This window comes from Linepithema humile, chromosome 3 (assembly GCF_040581485.1).
Source record: "Linepithema humile isolate Giens D197 chromosome 3, Lhum_UNIL_v1.0, whole genome shotgun sequence".
In the NCBI taxonomy this organism is placed as follows: Eukaryota; Metazoa; Arthropoda; class Insecta; order Hymenoptera; family Formicidae; genus Linepithema; species Linepithema humile.
This window is the reverse complement of record NC_090130.1, coordinates 9,878,200-9,895,014: the sequence shown is the minus strand read 5'-3', so window position 1 is coordinate 9,895,014 and position 16,815 is coordinate 9,878,200. Positions and strand designations below refer to the sequence as shown.

Genomic DNA, 16,815 nt, shown 5'->3' with positions numbered 1-16,815 from the left:
TTAATTAAAAATAATTACTAATATTTAATTTTTATGATAAATATTATTGTTTAATAATTACAGTTTTTATATTCGTCGTTATTTTGAACATTACACGAAATTATCGATTAAAATGTATTTTTAAATGTATCTGTAAAAGAAAATATTTTTATTTGTATTAATATATCTTAATATATATTTTCTATATTAAATATAATGCAATCTTAACAAATATATACATATTTTAACAAAAGGTAAATGATAAATACAATTTAAGTTATATAAGTGTAACAAAAGGTATATAAGTGTAACAAAAGGTAAATGATAAATACAATTTAAGTTACATAAGTGTTTATACTTTTTATTTATTATATTTTTTATTAGGAAGATAATAAAAAAAGCATTCAACACTACCATTTTTATGTTTATTTTTATTGTTTGTATGTGCAATGTATTTACAACATATTTATATCACATTTTGTTATACATATATACAGAGTGTCCCATTTTAAATGACTATCTCATATATCTCTTGAACAATGCATTTTAAAGAAAAATGTTTTATATAAAAATTGTAAGATTTTAAGAGATATCTTAAAATATCTCGTAATGGATGAAACAAAATTTTCCTCATTAAGACATTTCGCAGATTTGAAGGTCAACTTTGATTTTTTTAAATAAAATTACTCTAATTTTTTTATATAAAAAAATTTAGATTTTTTGTAATATTCTACATAAAAGTTATATGAGTAAAATAGCTAAAAATTGAACGGTATGAGATATTTTTTATTTTAATCTAAAATATTTTAATATAAAATACAAAATATCTCGTAAAATATTTAGTTTTCGATAATTTTACCGTAATACTTTTATAGACAAAATAATCAGACAAATCAACTGGTGCAAAGAAAATGCATAGTTGTTCGTAAGAAAATGTATGTATAATATAATTTCCAATATGCAGCTGTATACTTTTTCTTACAAACAATTATACGTATCAGTTGATTTGTCATTATTCTGTGCATAAAAGTATTACGGTAAAATTAATTATCGAAAATTAAATATTTTACGACATATTTTATATTTTATATCAAAATATGTCAGATTAAGATATAAAAAATCTCGTAGAACGTTCAATTTTTAGCTGTTTTACCCTTATAATTTTTTATGCAACGTTACAAGGAATCTATATTTATGTAAGACAATTAAAATGGTTCCATTTAAAAAATCAAAATTGACCTTTAAATTTCTGAAATGCTTCTATTTCTGAAAAAATATGTTATTGTATAATGACCTCCTCGAAATCATACAACTTTTGTCTGAAACATTTTTGTCTATCGAGCTCATTTTTCGAGATATTTGACTGAAGCAATTAAAATGGAACACCCTGTATATATTTAGAATTCGAGGACATCTTTTGACATATATGGCATATTTTGAGGACTGTCCTTAAAATCGTAAGTTTTTTAGTTGGTGCGCGTACCATTTTTATGTTTATTTTTTTAATGTGATCTTATTAATATCTTTATTAAAAATGTTATAAAATAAAAATAATCTAAAAATGTTTTGTTTTTTTCTTTCTATATTACAATCATACGTGCGTATACTTAAAAAATATACACCACATATATATTGCAAATTAATTTCATATTTTGATAAAAATAAATAAAAGTAATGTGTGTATATACAGTTATAAGGATTCCCTTTACAGTTATTAATAGAATAACAATTTTTTTTTTTCTTTTTTTTTTTTTTTTTTTAATCCTTTTATCTCCTTAAGTGGAGCATAGGACGTCAACGAGCCTCCTCCATCTTATTCTATTTGAGGTAATCACTTTTATCTCTGCCCAGCTCTTTCCTAGTGTTTCTAGTTCTTTGTTGACCGTTCTTCTCCATGTCATAGCAGGTCTTCCTCTCTTGCGTTTTCCTTGCGGATTGTATTCCATGGCCATGCGAGTTATATCTTGTGGGTCCTTTCTCAGTGTATGGCCGATCCATTTCCACTTTCGTCGACGGATTTCGATGTCGATTTCTTCCTGATTGGATATATTTATGAGTTCTTCATTTGTTATTGTTTTTGGCCAGAATATTCTCAGGATCCGTCGTAGGCATTTGTTCACAAAGGTTTGGATTTTCTTTGTTATCCCTTTCGTAGCCTTCCAAGTTTCGCAGCCATATAGCAATACCGACTTGACGCAGGCGTTGAAGAGTCGGAGTTTGCGTGTGTTAGACATTTTTGAACTTCTCCATATCTTGTTGAGTCGGAAGAAAGCTTGTCGGGCCTTGTTTATTCTTTTATTGATGTCTATGTCAGTGCCTCCGTCTTTGGCGATTACGCAACCAAGGTATACAAAGTCGTTGACTTCTTCAATTGTGTGTCCTACTACGGTAATGGGTGCGTTTTCCTTTGTTCCCATGCGCATCACCTTGGTTTTATTAATGTTAATTTTTAGTCCAACCTCTGCTGCGCATCTTTGTAATGCTGAAAGTCTTCCTTGCGCGTCACTGTACGTGTGTGACAGCATCACGATGTCATCCGCATAGTCAAGATCGTTGAGCCGGTGGGTCAGCAGCCATTGTATCCCGCCTGCTGCTTCTTGGTTGCATTTTTCCATCACCGTGTCTAGCACCATTAGGAACAGCAACGGCAATAGAACGCAACCCTGGCGGACACCTCTGTTGATCTGGAAGGCGGGGCTCATTTTCCCTTTGAAGAGGACATTACATTCTGCGTTATTGTATAGCTCTTTTATAAGCCTTGTTATTTGGGCTGGTACTCCAAATTTCTCAAGTGCCTTCCAGATAGCCGGTCTTGTTACGGTGTCAAATGCTCTCTCGAAGTCCACGAATGTCATGTACAGTAGTGAGCTGAATTCCGCCGATTGCTCCACAATAATGCGGAGGCTGTTTATATGATCGATACAGCTGCGTCCGGGGCGAAATCCTGCCTGCTCGTTCCTCAGTTTCTCGTTGACGTGAGCTGCCAATCTCTCGTGAATAGTAGATGCAAGGATCTTGGTTATTGTGTTCAGGAGGGCTATTCCACGCCAGTTTTTACACTCGCGTAGATCGCCTTTCTTTGGTATTGTGATGATTAGCCCCTGCTTCCATGTCTGTCTTTGAGCCCGATGATTTCGGTTGCAGTTTCAATGTATGCTTCCTGCACTGCTTCCCATTTCTCCCTGGCGTCTATCTCAGGATTTATTTCCATTTTGGCTGCAAGGGTTTCACAGAAGTTTTGGTGGACGCTCTTGATCTTGAGTTTTTCCGTATCAAATTTCTTTCGACTTATTCTTGATGTTATTATTTTCATTGGTTTTATGCGTATTTTTGCCACAACTAGCTTATGATCGCTGTACATGTCTGCACTGCGCATTGTCCGTACATCCAGGAGGGAGTTCAGAGAGCTTTTATTAATTAATACGTGATCGATTTGGTTGCGTGTTATTCCGTCTGGTGATTGCCATGTATATTTGTGGATGTCCTTGTGCGGAAAACGCGTACCCCCGATGAAGAGATGGTTGGCCATACAGAGGTCGATCAGTCGTTCGCCGTTGTTACTGCGTGTTTCTCCGAGTCCGTGGAAGCCCATTATTTCAGTGAGGTTGTTATTATTGCTGCCAATTTTCCCGTTGAAATCGCCCATAACAATTCTGACGTCTTTCCTATGCACTGCGGCGATTGTTGATTGCAGTTGATTATAGAAATGATCTTTTCCATTGTCGTCCGTTGCCTCCGTTGGTGCGTAGCATTGAATGATTGTTACATTGCGATTTTTTGTTCGAAAGCGGGCGGTGATAATTCGGTCGGAGACTGGGTTCCATTCTATTAGTGATCTTTTTATTTCGGTTGTCATGATAATCCCGACCCCGTTGATGTGAGAGGTTGAGTTGCCCGAGAATATCATATAGTGATTATCTGGTGTTGTTATATCACCGCTGTCTTTCCACCGTACTTCGCTAAGGCCCAAGATCTTGGTTTTACACCTGGTCATTTCCCTGGCCAGCTGTGCTAATCGGGATGCCTGCGCCAATGTCCGGATGTTCCATGTGCCATCGATGCCTGATCGCCGGGTCGTGCCGGGACCGTCCCTCCGGGCCGGCCAACGAACGATGCCCGGCTGCGGGGTGCGAGTCTTCCACAGGTGTCGATTTTTATTTTTATTTTTATTTTTCGTTTTTACTTGAGTTCTTGGATGGATTTGAACTCGGATCTCCTACACGAAGAACAGGCACGCTACCATGTCTGCCACGACCGCCACGGAATAACAATATTTATATTATATAACTAATTGTAAATTGGTAAAAAAAATATATATTAATATCAAACGTAGTAAAAGATGCAATGCATTTGTGTGCCATTTTTTAATTTATTTGCTACGTACTTTTGTTGTTAGGCTATTAGCTCACGATTTCTTCTCAAACATTGTCCAAATCAAATATGATTGAGAACAATTTCTTTTTGTTAATAAAAAATTGATTATTTTTATAAGCATTACATAAGGCGTTCGCAATACACAAACTTAAGCGGTTAGACCACCTTGGCGATTTAACAAAAATTGATTTTTTTACCTAAATCGATAGTTTATAGCTTTAAAAATAAAATTTAAATAGTTTTAATTGAAAATTCTGAATCTAATTAGCCTCAACTGCTATAATTTCTGTGCGAAAGCGAACATGCGCCGCGTGCAAGCGGTTGACCGCTCCTTGACAGTCGCCGTTAAAGAAACTCAAAAGACATTAAAAACTATTAGAAAAGAGGCAGATGAGACAAATTAACTATTAGAAGGACAGTTATATAACCCAGGAATAGCAGACTGAAAATAAAATTGAGATTTTATTGTTTTATGAACAAAACAATAACTGAAATTTTAAACGTGTTTTTCTCAAAATAGCATTTTTAAAGTTTTTCACATTTTTTATCCGATTTATTTGAAATTTGGAGTGGATACTTACTCTTATAAAACTTTTTTTGTAATTGACATTTTTATAAAATTTTAGGCGAAAAATGCATTTCTTTTGTTCATTATTTTGCCAAAAATCAATATTTTTGAAAAATCCTACTTTTTTAGTATTTGATACGCAGATGACGAAATTTTTTTGTATTTTGTCCCATGTTAAATGGTATAGAAGTTATGAATACCACTGTGGAAAGATCCATCTAAAAACGATGGCTAGCGATACGGCTATAGCGCCGTCATTTTGTTAAAAATAAAAATTACAAAATTATTAGAAAAAATATCGGGGCCACTCGCGCCCTGATATTTTTTCTTATTTCTCTTTCTTCCTTTTTGTAATTTCTTATTTCGTACAACATGTGTTCTCCGAATATGGAGATCTTTGTACTTTATTTCACATTATGTATCTCGAACTGAGATCAGTGTACAATTTAAAAGTCTTTTGTAGACAAATCAATTTCTCTATATGACATCCGAAAAATTTTTACATTCCATTTTTACCATCCAGTGACGGCTCGATATGCCTCTTATTTGATATATTTAAAAAATTATTTTTATATTTTTAAAGATGCATATAATATATAAAGTCTCAATCAAAAGTTTTTGATCTTTTGTTTTCTCCTCCAAAAATTCCAAACATAGATATCATTTTTAGGCTGCTAAGGCGGTTTAATCTCTTAAGGTTTATTGATATTGATGAGACTAAACAAGCAAAAAAAAATAATTAGAAAAATACAGTTTATTAAATTTTGGGGATGTACTAATAAATTGAGACGGAACGTATAATATTTCTTCTTTTTCCTGCAATCTTCTTCCATAAATTTTTTTGTTTATTTGCTCTTCATTATCAATAATTAAATAAATATATATAAAATATTTATATTTTTAGGATACTATTTGTATGTATTTGTAAATATATCATTTGACGATATCTGTATAATAAATTAAAACGTTTACAATAAGTTTTCTTTTTATCTCCTGTTGTTGATTATTTCTAATAAATTTTTTAATAATTTAATACTTATTACTTTTTTAGTAATTTTAGAACGTTTAAAATGAGTAGAAAGTCAGAAAAATACGCGATTGGGATATTTTTAGAACAGATGCTAATAAATGTTATATAATACAATAATCTCTTAGTTTTCCTACAGTTTATGTACTTTTATTAATTATTTTTAATATTTAATTCTTATATTTGTTTTTTTTTTATTTTTTCTAAAGATAATAATAAAGAAATATAAACTGAAAAAAACAGAATATATATTTCAAGGACACGTACTAATAAATTAATATAGAGATTGCATTATTATATGATTTAGCATTCATTTTCTTTGTTTTAATGCTTATGAAAATGAAAAAACAAGTACACAGCTAAAAATTAAACTCTTTTATGTCCTTAAAATATACAAAACAATATTCATATGTGTTTGGACATTTATGAAGACAGATTTTATAAGACAGATTTTGTCCTTAAATATTACCAACTAAAAAGCTGTAATTTTAAGGACAGTCCTCGAAATTGTATTAATACAGAGGTTGCATTATTATAATGATTTAGCATTTATTTTCCTTATTTTAATGCTAGTGAAAATGAAAAACCAGGTGTAAAACTAGAAGACATAAAAATAAATGAAAAATAAATGCTAATAAATTGAATTTTTTATGTCCTAAAAATGTACCAAATACAAAATAATATTCATATGTATTTGGTCTATTATGAAGACTTTTAATCAACAGAGCTTATGTCCTCGAATATTACCAACTGGAAACATTGTAATTTTCAGGACAGTCCTCAAAATATACCATAAGGAAAAAAAATAATGAGGACGGTCCTCAAAAGTGCAAAATGTTCTCAAAATATACCATATGTATAAAAAAAAGTCCCCGAATTGTACCAAAGATATATATATAATTATATATACATATATATAAGCTTATTTATATATATTATAATTATACTTATAATATACATTTTATATACCTTATAGTTTAAAAGTATCGTAGTAATTTAGTGGAATGTAATAGTATGTAGAATCGCAGTATATTAAAATTATTGAAAAAGAGTAAACTGTACAAAATTTTATATTTTATTTCATTGTCAGTCAAGTCGGGCCAAGAAGGTAGAGTCAAGGTAGATATATGTTGAATAGAATGTGATTCATTCACTGTTTTCGTTTCATAAATTATTTTCCCGTGGTCACTACAAGCAAAATTTCAAAGTGTAATATGCGCTGATAGCTAACTTGCATATGACAACGCGCTGCGCACGAAATGCAGCGATTATCTATAAAAGTGTAATGTGGAAGGGATGCTTTAGCAACAATTTTAGTTAACTTTTCTTTCTCAAACATGTAATAACATGTCATTTTTATATTTATTTTGCGACTATGCACAACACAAGTGCAGTATAAACGATGCGTCATGCAGCGCGACGCATTTAGTGTGATACTAATAATTCATTTTTGAAAAATGCGATTTTGGAACATAATAAAATCATATATGGTTGAATTCAGCGTAAAAAATACTACAACTTTTGTCATTACAAAAATTTTGAAATTCGAAAAAATAATAACAAGGGGTGGGGGTAAATTAAAAAAATTACATTTTTTGAAAATCCAACTACACAGTTATAAAGCCTGTTACAAGCCATACAACTTCTATTTGAAACATTTTTTTGTATCTCCTACGGTTTTGGCAATAGTTACACACAAAGAAAAAAACCGTTTTTTTTCAAAGGGGAGTTTCACCCCTTAAATTTGAGATAGGGCCGCTATAAAAAAATACGTGTCTCCTCAAATTGTATGTTTTACAACATGTTTCAAGGAGAATCAAATCGGGGGGGGGGGGGAGGACACTTGTGAACGTTCCCTTGTAAGTATGATAAAATATTTTATTTGAGAAACATATGTATATGATATTATACATCTATAACTAAAGAAAAATGTCATATGCTTTTTTTATTTTTATTCTTAGTTTATAAATACAAAATACATAAATAAATTAATACATACATATACATACATGTTGAATATATAATTATCTTTATTTAGTATTTTAAAAATTAATGAAATAATAAATGTTCATTATTTTAGTCATAAGATGCAAAATAAAGATAATTATGTATTCAATATATGTGTATAAATTGAGTTAGTTAATTTTGTATTTATTACATAAGGATAAAAATAATGAAAGGCATATGACATTTATTTTCAGTAATATATACAGGGTGTCCCAAAAATTTTGACACAGCGGCCGTATGCCGGTAGAGCAGACCAAACTGAACCAAAAAGTCCTCTACCATTTTACAATTTTTACAAGGGTTAAAGAGATATTAATTATTAAAGATTACCGAATGCGAACGCACGGCTGAGATACGACCGCCTACAGACTACGGTTGTAAATAATTATTTAGAACAGTGCTCGGAATTAGTCTGAACATTTCAGCCGATTTCCGTAGTATAACGCCTCCTTTCCTCTCCTTACCGCACGCGCCGCAGCCGCTAGGGCCAGCGCCGCCGAACGTTAGGAGCGGCACTATCTGATTAGGTTCTGTGAGTAGGTTCTTCTCCCTATTTATTAAAATTTAAAAAAATTTATTAAAATTTATTAAAAATAAATTTTTATTTTTAAATTTATTAAGTGGAAATATTTCAATAGATTTCTACGTCACCCATGAGGTACTAATGCTGACACGTTTTTCAAAAAGTGGTTTTTATCTACATTATTGCATCAATTGTTCATTCTCATAAAAGGCCAAGAAAATCTAATTAAGAAAATCTCTTTTATATATATATTTTTTTTTAAATTAAGAATTTATTTTTATCTAGTGGAATAGGTCTACGGAAAAAACCACTTTAAAAAAAACGCGTCAGCATTAGTATCTCATGGGTGACGTGGAAATCTATTGAAATATTTCCACTTAATAAATTTAAAAATAAAAAATTTATTTTTAATAAATTTTAATACATTTTTTAAAATTGTAATAAATAAGGAGAAGAACCCACTCATAATCAGATAGTGTAGCTCCTAGCTCGGCGGCGCTGGCCCAAGCGGCTGTGGCGCGCGCGGTAAGGAGAGGAAAGGAGGCGTATACCACGAAAACCGGCTGAAATGTTCAGACTAATTCCGAGCACTGATTTAGAACAACGTCTAGCGAGACGCGCCGCTTGCCGCTCCCCGCTCGTCGCTCCCCGCTCGCCGCTTGTCGCTCGCCGCTTACTGCACGCCGCGCGCCTAGCGACCGTAGTCTGTAGGCGGTCGTATCTCAGCCGTGCGTTCGCATTCGGTAATCTTTAATAATTAATATCTCTTTAACCCTTGTGAAAATTGTAAAATGGTAGAGGACTTTTCGGTTCAGTTTGGTCTGCTCTACCGGCATACGGCCGCTGTGTCAAAATTTTTGGGACACCCTGTATAGTATTATATGTATATTTTTTATTTATTATTTTGTCATATTTAGTTCATATTTATTTGACACCTTGTATATGCCTATGTCTTCTCGGACATTATATTGCAGCTTTGCGACGAAATTTCAGTCAAGGAAACAAGCGCAAGCATCGTTTGTTTACAAACTATCCGATCACACGTACACAGACCACACGTCAGTGTAGTGAGTTACCACTACAAACAAATGCGTACACATGGACCTACGCGACGTAGGCTACGCCAATAATGTCATTTCATTTTTAGTACCATCGAAATGATGGCGCTTTCGCGTCGGCTGGAGTTCGGCTTTCACTCCAGGATCCCCTTAAATAATGGTAACTTTATACAGTTTCGTCCTCCCCTACCGTTTGATTATGTTTTCGGCGTACAAAAACTAGACGTACTAATGTTTAACATTTGAATTAGCGAATTTTTCACACATTTGCGTTATCAAGTCCTTATTAAAATACCGTACACTGAGGAAGGCCAAAAACAATGGCCGAAACATCTGTACTTTTAATTTTAATAAATAATTGAGCACGTAAAAAATCCAGCTCTGGCTCTATTAACTTGTTTATTAATGTAATTGATTAAGAGGATGCTGGAATGCCAGACAAACTCCGACGCGAAAGTGTCATCATTTCGATAGAACTAAAAATGAAAATGATATTATCGGCGTAGCCTACGGATCTACGTAGGTGTACGCATTTATTTGTAGTGGTAACTCACTTCACTGACGTGTGGTCTGTGTACGTGTCATCGGATAGTTTGTAAACAAACGACGCTTGCGCTTGTTTCCTCGACTGACATTTCGTCGCAAGACTGCAATATAATGTACGAGACGACATAGGCGTATAAAAGGTGTCAAATAAATACGAAATAAATATGACAAAATAATAAATAAAAAATATACATATAATACTAAATAAATATGAAATAAATATGATAAAATAATAAATGAAAAATATACATATAATACTATATATCACTGAAAAAAAATGTCACATACTTTTCTTATTTTTATCCTTATGTAGTAAATACAAAATAACTAATTAATCAATTAATTAATACATACCTATACACATACAATTAAATAAATAGTTATTTTTATTTTGTATTTTATATGATAACGACTGAAATAATGAGAGTATATATCGTTTCAGTCATTATACAAGGTGTCCGATAATTGCTGAATCCCCTCTCGGGTGTAGGTAGAGCGGGTTAAACCGAGTAGAAAAGTCTTCTACCATTTTGCGATTTTCGCAATAATTAATGAGGAATTAGTTAAAAAATATCGGCCAATTCGCGCGAGTTTAAGTGCGCAGCGAGAAGAGACCCGTGGCGGTACAGTCCACTGTTATTTGGTTACTAGGCACACGATGAAGCGTTGGGAGGAGCGCTTTACAATTGACAACGGCAACATACGAGCGGTGCTGAACGCTAGATCCTTGCGTTCTAGCGACCACGTAACAGTGGGCTGTCTCTTCTCGCTGTGCGCTTAGACTCGCGGAAATTGGCCGTTCTTCTTTAATTAATTTCTCATAAATTATTGCAAAAATCGCAAAACGGTAGAGGACTTTTCTACTCGGTTTAACCCGCTCTATCTACACCCAAAAGATGATTCAGCAATTGTCGGACACCCTGTATAAAATACAAAATAAAGATAACTATATGCAATATGTATATGTATGTATTGAATAATTAATTAACTTATTTATCTATTTTGTATTAATTACATAAGAATAAAAATAGGGAAAACATATAACATTTTTTTCCAATTAGATATTGTATAGTATTATACATATACAGGGTGTCCCGCGAAACTTGTCCCACCGGGAACATTATCTTTATTTTGTATTTTATTGATGATTCTCTAGAATCATAGGATATCGAATGGTTTACTGCAGTGCTCGGAATTAGTCTGAACATTTCAGCCGATTTCCGTGGTATACGCCTCCTTTCCTCTTCTTACCGCGCGCGCCGCAGCCGCTAGGGCCAGCGCCGCCGAGCGTTAGGAGCGACACTATCTGATTATGAGTGGGTTCTTCTCCCTATTTATTAAAATTTAAAAAAATGTATTAAAATTTATTAAAAATAAATTTTTTATTTTTAAATTTATTAAGTGGAAATATTTCAATAGATTTCTATGTCACCCATGAGGTACTAATACTGACACGTTTTTCAAAAAGTGGTTTTTATCTACATTATTGCATCAATTGTTCATTCCCATAAAAGGCCAAGAAAATCTAATTAAGAAAATCTCTTTTATATATATTTTTTTTAAATTAAGAATTTATTTTTATCTTTAGTGGAATAGGTCTACGGGGGAAACCACTTAAAAAAAAACGCGTCAGCATTAGTATCTCATGGGTGACGTCAAAATCTATTGAAATATTTACACTTAATAAATTTAAAAATAAAAAATTTATTTTTAATAAATTTTAATACATTTTTTTTAATTTTAATAAATAGGGAGAAGAACCCACTCACAATCAGATAGTGTCGCTCCTAACGCTCGGCGGCGCTGGCCCTAGCGGCTGCGGCGCGCGCGTAAGGAGAGGAAAAGAGGCGTATACCACGGAAATCGGCTGAAATGTTCAGACTAATTCCGAGCACTGGTTTACTGGGATAAGTCATTTCTCGCTGGGTCGGTCGCCAGCGGCCGGGCGGTAGTGGGGTAACAGAAGGCGTCGTCTTGGGAATCGGCCCGAGATGCCTTCTGTTCCCCCACTACCGCCCGGCCGCTGGCAACCGACCCAGCGAGAAATGACCTATCCCAGTAAACCATTCGATATTCTATGATTCTAGAAAAGCGCTCCAGCCGCTCGAGGTCTAGCCCGGTTTAATCTATCATACATTGGCTGCGGGCGGCGCGTTGGAGAGGCAAGAGGGGAAACGCGCCGTGGCTCGGCGCCCGGCTTACGTCTCGCCGCACTGCGCCGAGCCGGGCTAGACCTCGAGCGGCTGGAGCGCTTCTCTCAACGCGCTCTTATTAGTCCAAATGTAAAAATTAATATCTCGTTTATTATTGCGAATATCGTAAAACGGTAAAGAACTTTTATATTTATTTCGATCCCATCTACCTTCCTGCTCCCGGTAAAACAAGTCTCGCGGGACACCCTGTATATATAAATATTATTATATCTATTTTTTTAAATGTTTTATATAAAGGCAATATATATACAGATGTATTTTTTACACAATTCTTATATAAATAGTGAATAGCTTTAATTGCAATATTTAATAATTAAATAAATACTTTTTTTTGGAATACAAGAAACTAATTTTAGGGAAATTAAATAAGGTTTTATATAAACTCAATAGCATTGAAAATAGAATGGACATGCTAGAAGACAAAATGCAACGTTCTAATTATTCTAGCCAAGAAGAAATTCTTATACAACTGCCTATAACAACATTTGAAAAGTTAACATTTTTTTAAGAACAATTAAAAGAAGTTAATTTTAAAGACGAAGCTGTATTTTAAAAATATTTTTTTATTTTATTGAATACTTTTAACGTGTTCCAAATTGAAATAATAACATATTATATTTAATATTTATTTAATCTAATGGTTTATTGATAGTTCAAAGGGAGAGAGAGAGAGAGAGAGAGAGAGAGAGAGAGGGAGAGGGAGAGAGAGAGAGAGAGAGAGAGAGAGAGAGAGAGAGAGAGAGAGAGAGAGAGAGAGAGAGAGAGAGAGAGAGAGAGAGAGAGAGAGAGAGAGAGAGAGAGAGAGAGAGAGAGAGAGAGAGAGAGAGAGAGAGAGAGAGAGAGAGAGAGAGAGAGAGAGAGAGAGAGAGAGAGAGAGTGTGAATCAATATAAACATAAAACAATATTTTTTAATAATATTCAAAATCTTTTCTATTTTTTTTCAGATTAATACGTTTAAACTTGTGGGTGGAAATACGGCGCACATAATGATACGCAACATCTTAAGAAGAGCCATGACAAATAATTTTGCACAACATTTTAGCTGGGCTGGAAAAAAAGCTAAGAGAAGCTTTCAACATTTTGGTCTTTCAAGAGTAATTATACGTAAGTCAATTTCACACACAAACATACACACACACACACACACACACAATATAGAATGTCTGACAACATCAATACATACGCTTATATGAAATAAAACTCATTACACTAAATGAAAAAGTTCTTTACCATTTGGTAAACTATGTGAAATTTTTAGATAATAAAAGAAGATAGATTAATCAAATGCATGTGATAATGTGGTGGGACAACTTTTGTAGACATGTTTTCATTAAATGGCTTCGACTTATCGATTGTTTCTTAGCTACGACAACTGATAGAGATATGTGATTCAGCTTTACACGTCGCTACCGTTCGTATATTTCACCTTTTGTTCACCAGCTGATATTCACTGTTGCAAACAGACAGCCGATAAGTTGAAGTTTTTCAATGAGACTATATCTATACAGCTTATTCCATCATTTTATGCGCACTTATTCGCCAATTTTTTTCAATTAATATTTCAAAATTTTATGTGATTTTGCAAAATGTTACATTTTTATTCAGTTTGATAAATTTTACATGCATACGAGGGGACGTACGGATACTGTTGAACCCTGTGTGTGTATGAATTATATATTGTAATGTTTATAATAACTTTTTATGTTATAGAAGCTGTTCGTAGGACACACAAGCATGTAAGTGATGCCGAAATTGCAGAAACCATTTCCAAGTGGCTTGCCCAAACTCCTGTTAGGATTGAGAAAACAAAGTATGTACTTATAGGACTATGTACTTATAGGAGGATTTATTTTATATATAATTTTATGTATATTTGTATGCTGTATGTATATTTTTATGTAATTATATGAATTTTAACTTTCATTTTATTTTTACAAACATCTAACAAAGGAAAATAATAATCAAGATTTTATTAGTATATAAAAATAAATTATTAGTGGCAACAAAAGGTGGAATATATGAATGGCAGCAACGCGTAAAGTTTAACTGCATATCTGTATTTGATTGATTACTAAGAAATAATCGATCGAAGCCAGGGAAAATATACCTACGAAGATTGTCCATATTACATGCACTAATTAATCTATCTTCTCAAAATTTCACTTAATAGCGTACAAAATAAGACTAGATATAAGACTTTATTAATAAAAAATAATAATATAACGAACAAGATTATTTACTTTAAAAAAAATGCAATATTAAAAAGATTTTTATTTTTTTTTTAATATAAAAGAAAATATACTTTTATTTTAATGTTAACATGTTATGCAATGTTATGTGTATTTTATTTATGTTAACATAAATACAAATAAAAACATTTAATTAAAATGTATTGTCATAGCAATTTTACATTTATATATTAAAAAATATAAAGACAATATTTTTATATGCAACATTATTTTCCAGGGAGAACAACAGGACATGTAATAGACATCTATAAACGTCTATTAGATGTCTATTAGACGTTTCTTCGACCTAATGTTCTCCCTGGAGAATAATATTGCATATAAAAATATTGTCTCTATGGTGTTCTCCCTGGGTCTAAGATTGCAATAACAATGCATTATTGCAAATTCATTACATTGCAATATTACTGTAATATTTCGTTGCAATTTTCCTAAAGGCGGACATTTTAACGTTCCTGCAATCCCACAGCAATGATGCAACAACATTTTGCAGTGAATTTGTAACATTGCGATGAAAGATTGATGCAATGTGTATGCAATCTTTGTGTGCTGTAGTGGGCCTTAATTGATCAATTGTAATTTTTAGTCTAAATCAAGGTGAAATCTGCATTGCCATTTTAGTCTAAATCAAGGTGAAATCTGCATTGCCATTTCGAAGACTACTTCGATGTAGCCATAAAAATGAAATGCTACAACCATATGAATAATTCATGGATAAAATTGTATCCACGTAGTCCACGTAAATTTATAGATTCGACATGGATGTGATATAACTGCTTTATCGGGACATATATAATACGCCCGTCCTGAACAGTTAACCACAAATGTCACCTTGTGGAATATAAAAAGAATTAAAAATTAAAATTTCACAAAATTAGAAATTTAAATTTAAACGTCATAAAATAAGCTATGCAACACGTATCTCAATACCACATGATGACCCAGACAGCATGATGACCTTATATAATACTCCTAAAGAGTTCCAAAAATTTTTCTGAGTTGATAAATTTAGATCAGAAGGTGGTTAGAACGTGCTCATAATGTACTCGGATGCGTCGACTTCTGAGCGTCATTTTGATTTCATCATAAAAAGTTTTTTATGCATATAACCTAATAAACGAGAAATTATTGAAAGTTCAGAAATAGGATTGAAAATTACTGAGAAGAATTTATTTACGATGATGCTGAATTTTATTTAATTTTTTTCAATAATTTCTCGTTTACTGGGAACAAATATACCTCAAAAAATTACATGTGAAAAATTGCGTCAGAGATCGTTGTACCAGGAACAATTTCACACACTGCGTGTTTTTTATGCACTGCGAACTGCGAGACTTGGAAAGTACTTTGTGGGTAAATATAAATAACAAAGAGAATAATCGACGAAGAATATATGGATGACCAACAAGAATCCAGCCGAGTCAGGTTGGGTGATGCGTGTTTTTTGTTTTCACGCATCATATTATATAATGTCAAAATGAGCTGATTATGAAGAACTATTTTGTGTTAGAAATAAAAGTTCATAGTGATCTCTTTTTGATTTACTGTTAAAGAACTCAGAAAAGAGCACTTTTAGACAATTTTTTGTAATTATTTTAGCAGATCATAAAGAATTCAAAAAAGAGAATACTTTTTGAACTCTTTCTGGAGATCCTGCTGTCTCGGCGGCTATTTATAACATGAATATAAATTTGTAATAAGACAGATATAAAAAAGATAACATGTACTCGCCAAATAACACAAACACATTCTATAAACATTTTATACAATGCATGTGTTATTTGGCATTCTAAACGTCATTTATGTACATCTTCAGTACATTTGAATATTCAGTATCAATACTGATAATGAATATCAGAAGGCAGCTCTTTTCGCGCGCGCGCGCGTGCTCAACCCCGAGTCGAAATTTAAAACCTATAAACCTCATACATGGTTATTTGTGCCTCTAATAATGTTCCTTGACCTACAAGTTCTATCTTGAAAGTGTTATGTCTTCTTTTGGCCTTTCTTTAATCTTGTTGTCCTAGAAAACCCTTATTTTTATTGATGTTAAATATACAATTCCTACTTTCGTTCTTACAACTCCTACCTCTTTTGAATCTCCAAATCTTATCGAAATTTCTAGCAATAAAAATATTAATATTCAATCTATAATTGAGTTCAATTTTTATTATTTCAGATTAATATAATAAATGTTATAATATAAAATAAATAATAACAAATAAATAGTAAAAAATATTTTTTAAAATTAAGTGCAACTCAGTATTATATTT

The 16,815-nt window shown here is 32.5% G+C and overlaps 1 protein-coding gene and 1 long non-coding RNA gene across 2 annotated transcripts; one reads left to right on the top strand and one right to left on the bottom strand.

Moving 5' to 3' along the window:
- Positions 1-3,073: 3,073 nt before the first annotated feature.
- Positions 3,074-3,973, bottom strand: LOC136998688 (craniofacial development protein 2-like). Its single transcript, XM_067351771.1, has one exon. It carries the CDS (start codon positions 3,971-3,973, stop codon positions 3,074-3,076), a length of 900 nt encoding a protein of 299 aa, XP_067207872.1.
- An 8,379-nt stretch (positions 3,974-12,352) lies between these two features.
- On the top strand, positions 12,353-14,684 carry LOC136998589 (uncharacterized). Its single transcript, XR_010889175.1, has 2 exons — positions 12,353-13,400; positions 14,007-14,684. It is a non-coding gene; the product is annotated as an uncharacterized lncRNA (long non-coding RNA).
- The last annotated feature ends 2,131 nt before the right edge of the window (positions 14,685-16,815 follow it).

Coding starts and splice junctions, on each gene's coding strand:
- LOC136998688 (XM_067351771.1), bottom strand. CDS start 3,973: ATGACCAGGTGTAAAACCAAGATCTTGGGCCTTAGCGAAGTACGGTGG.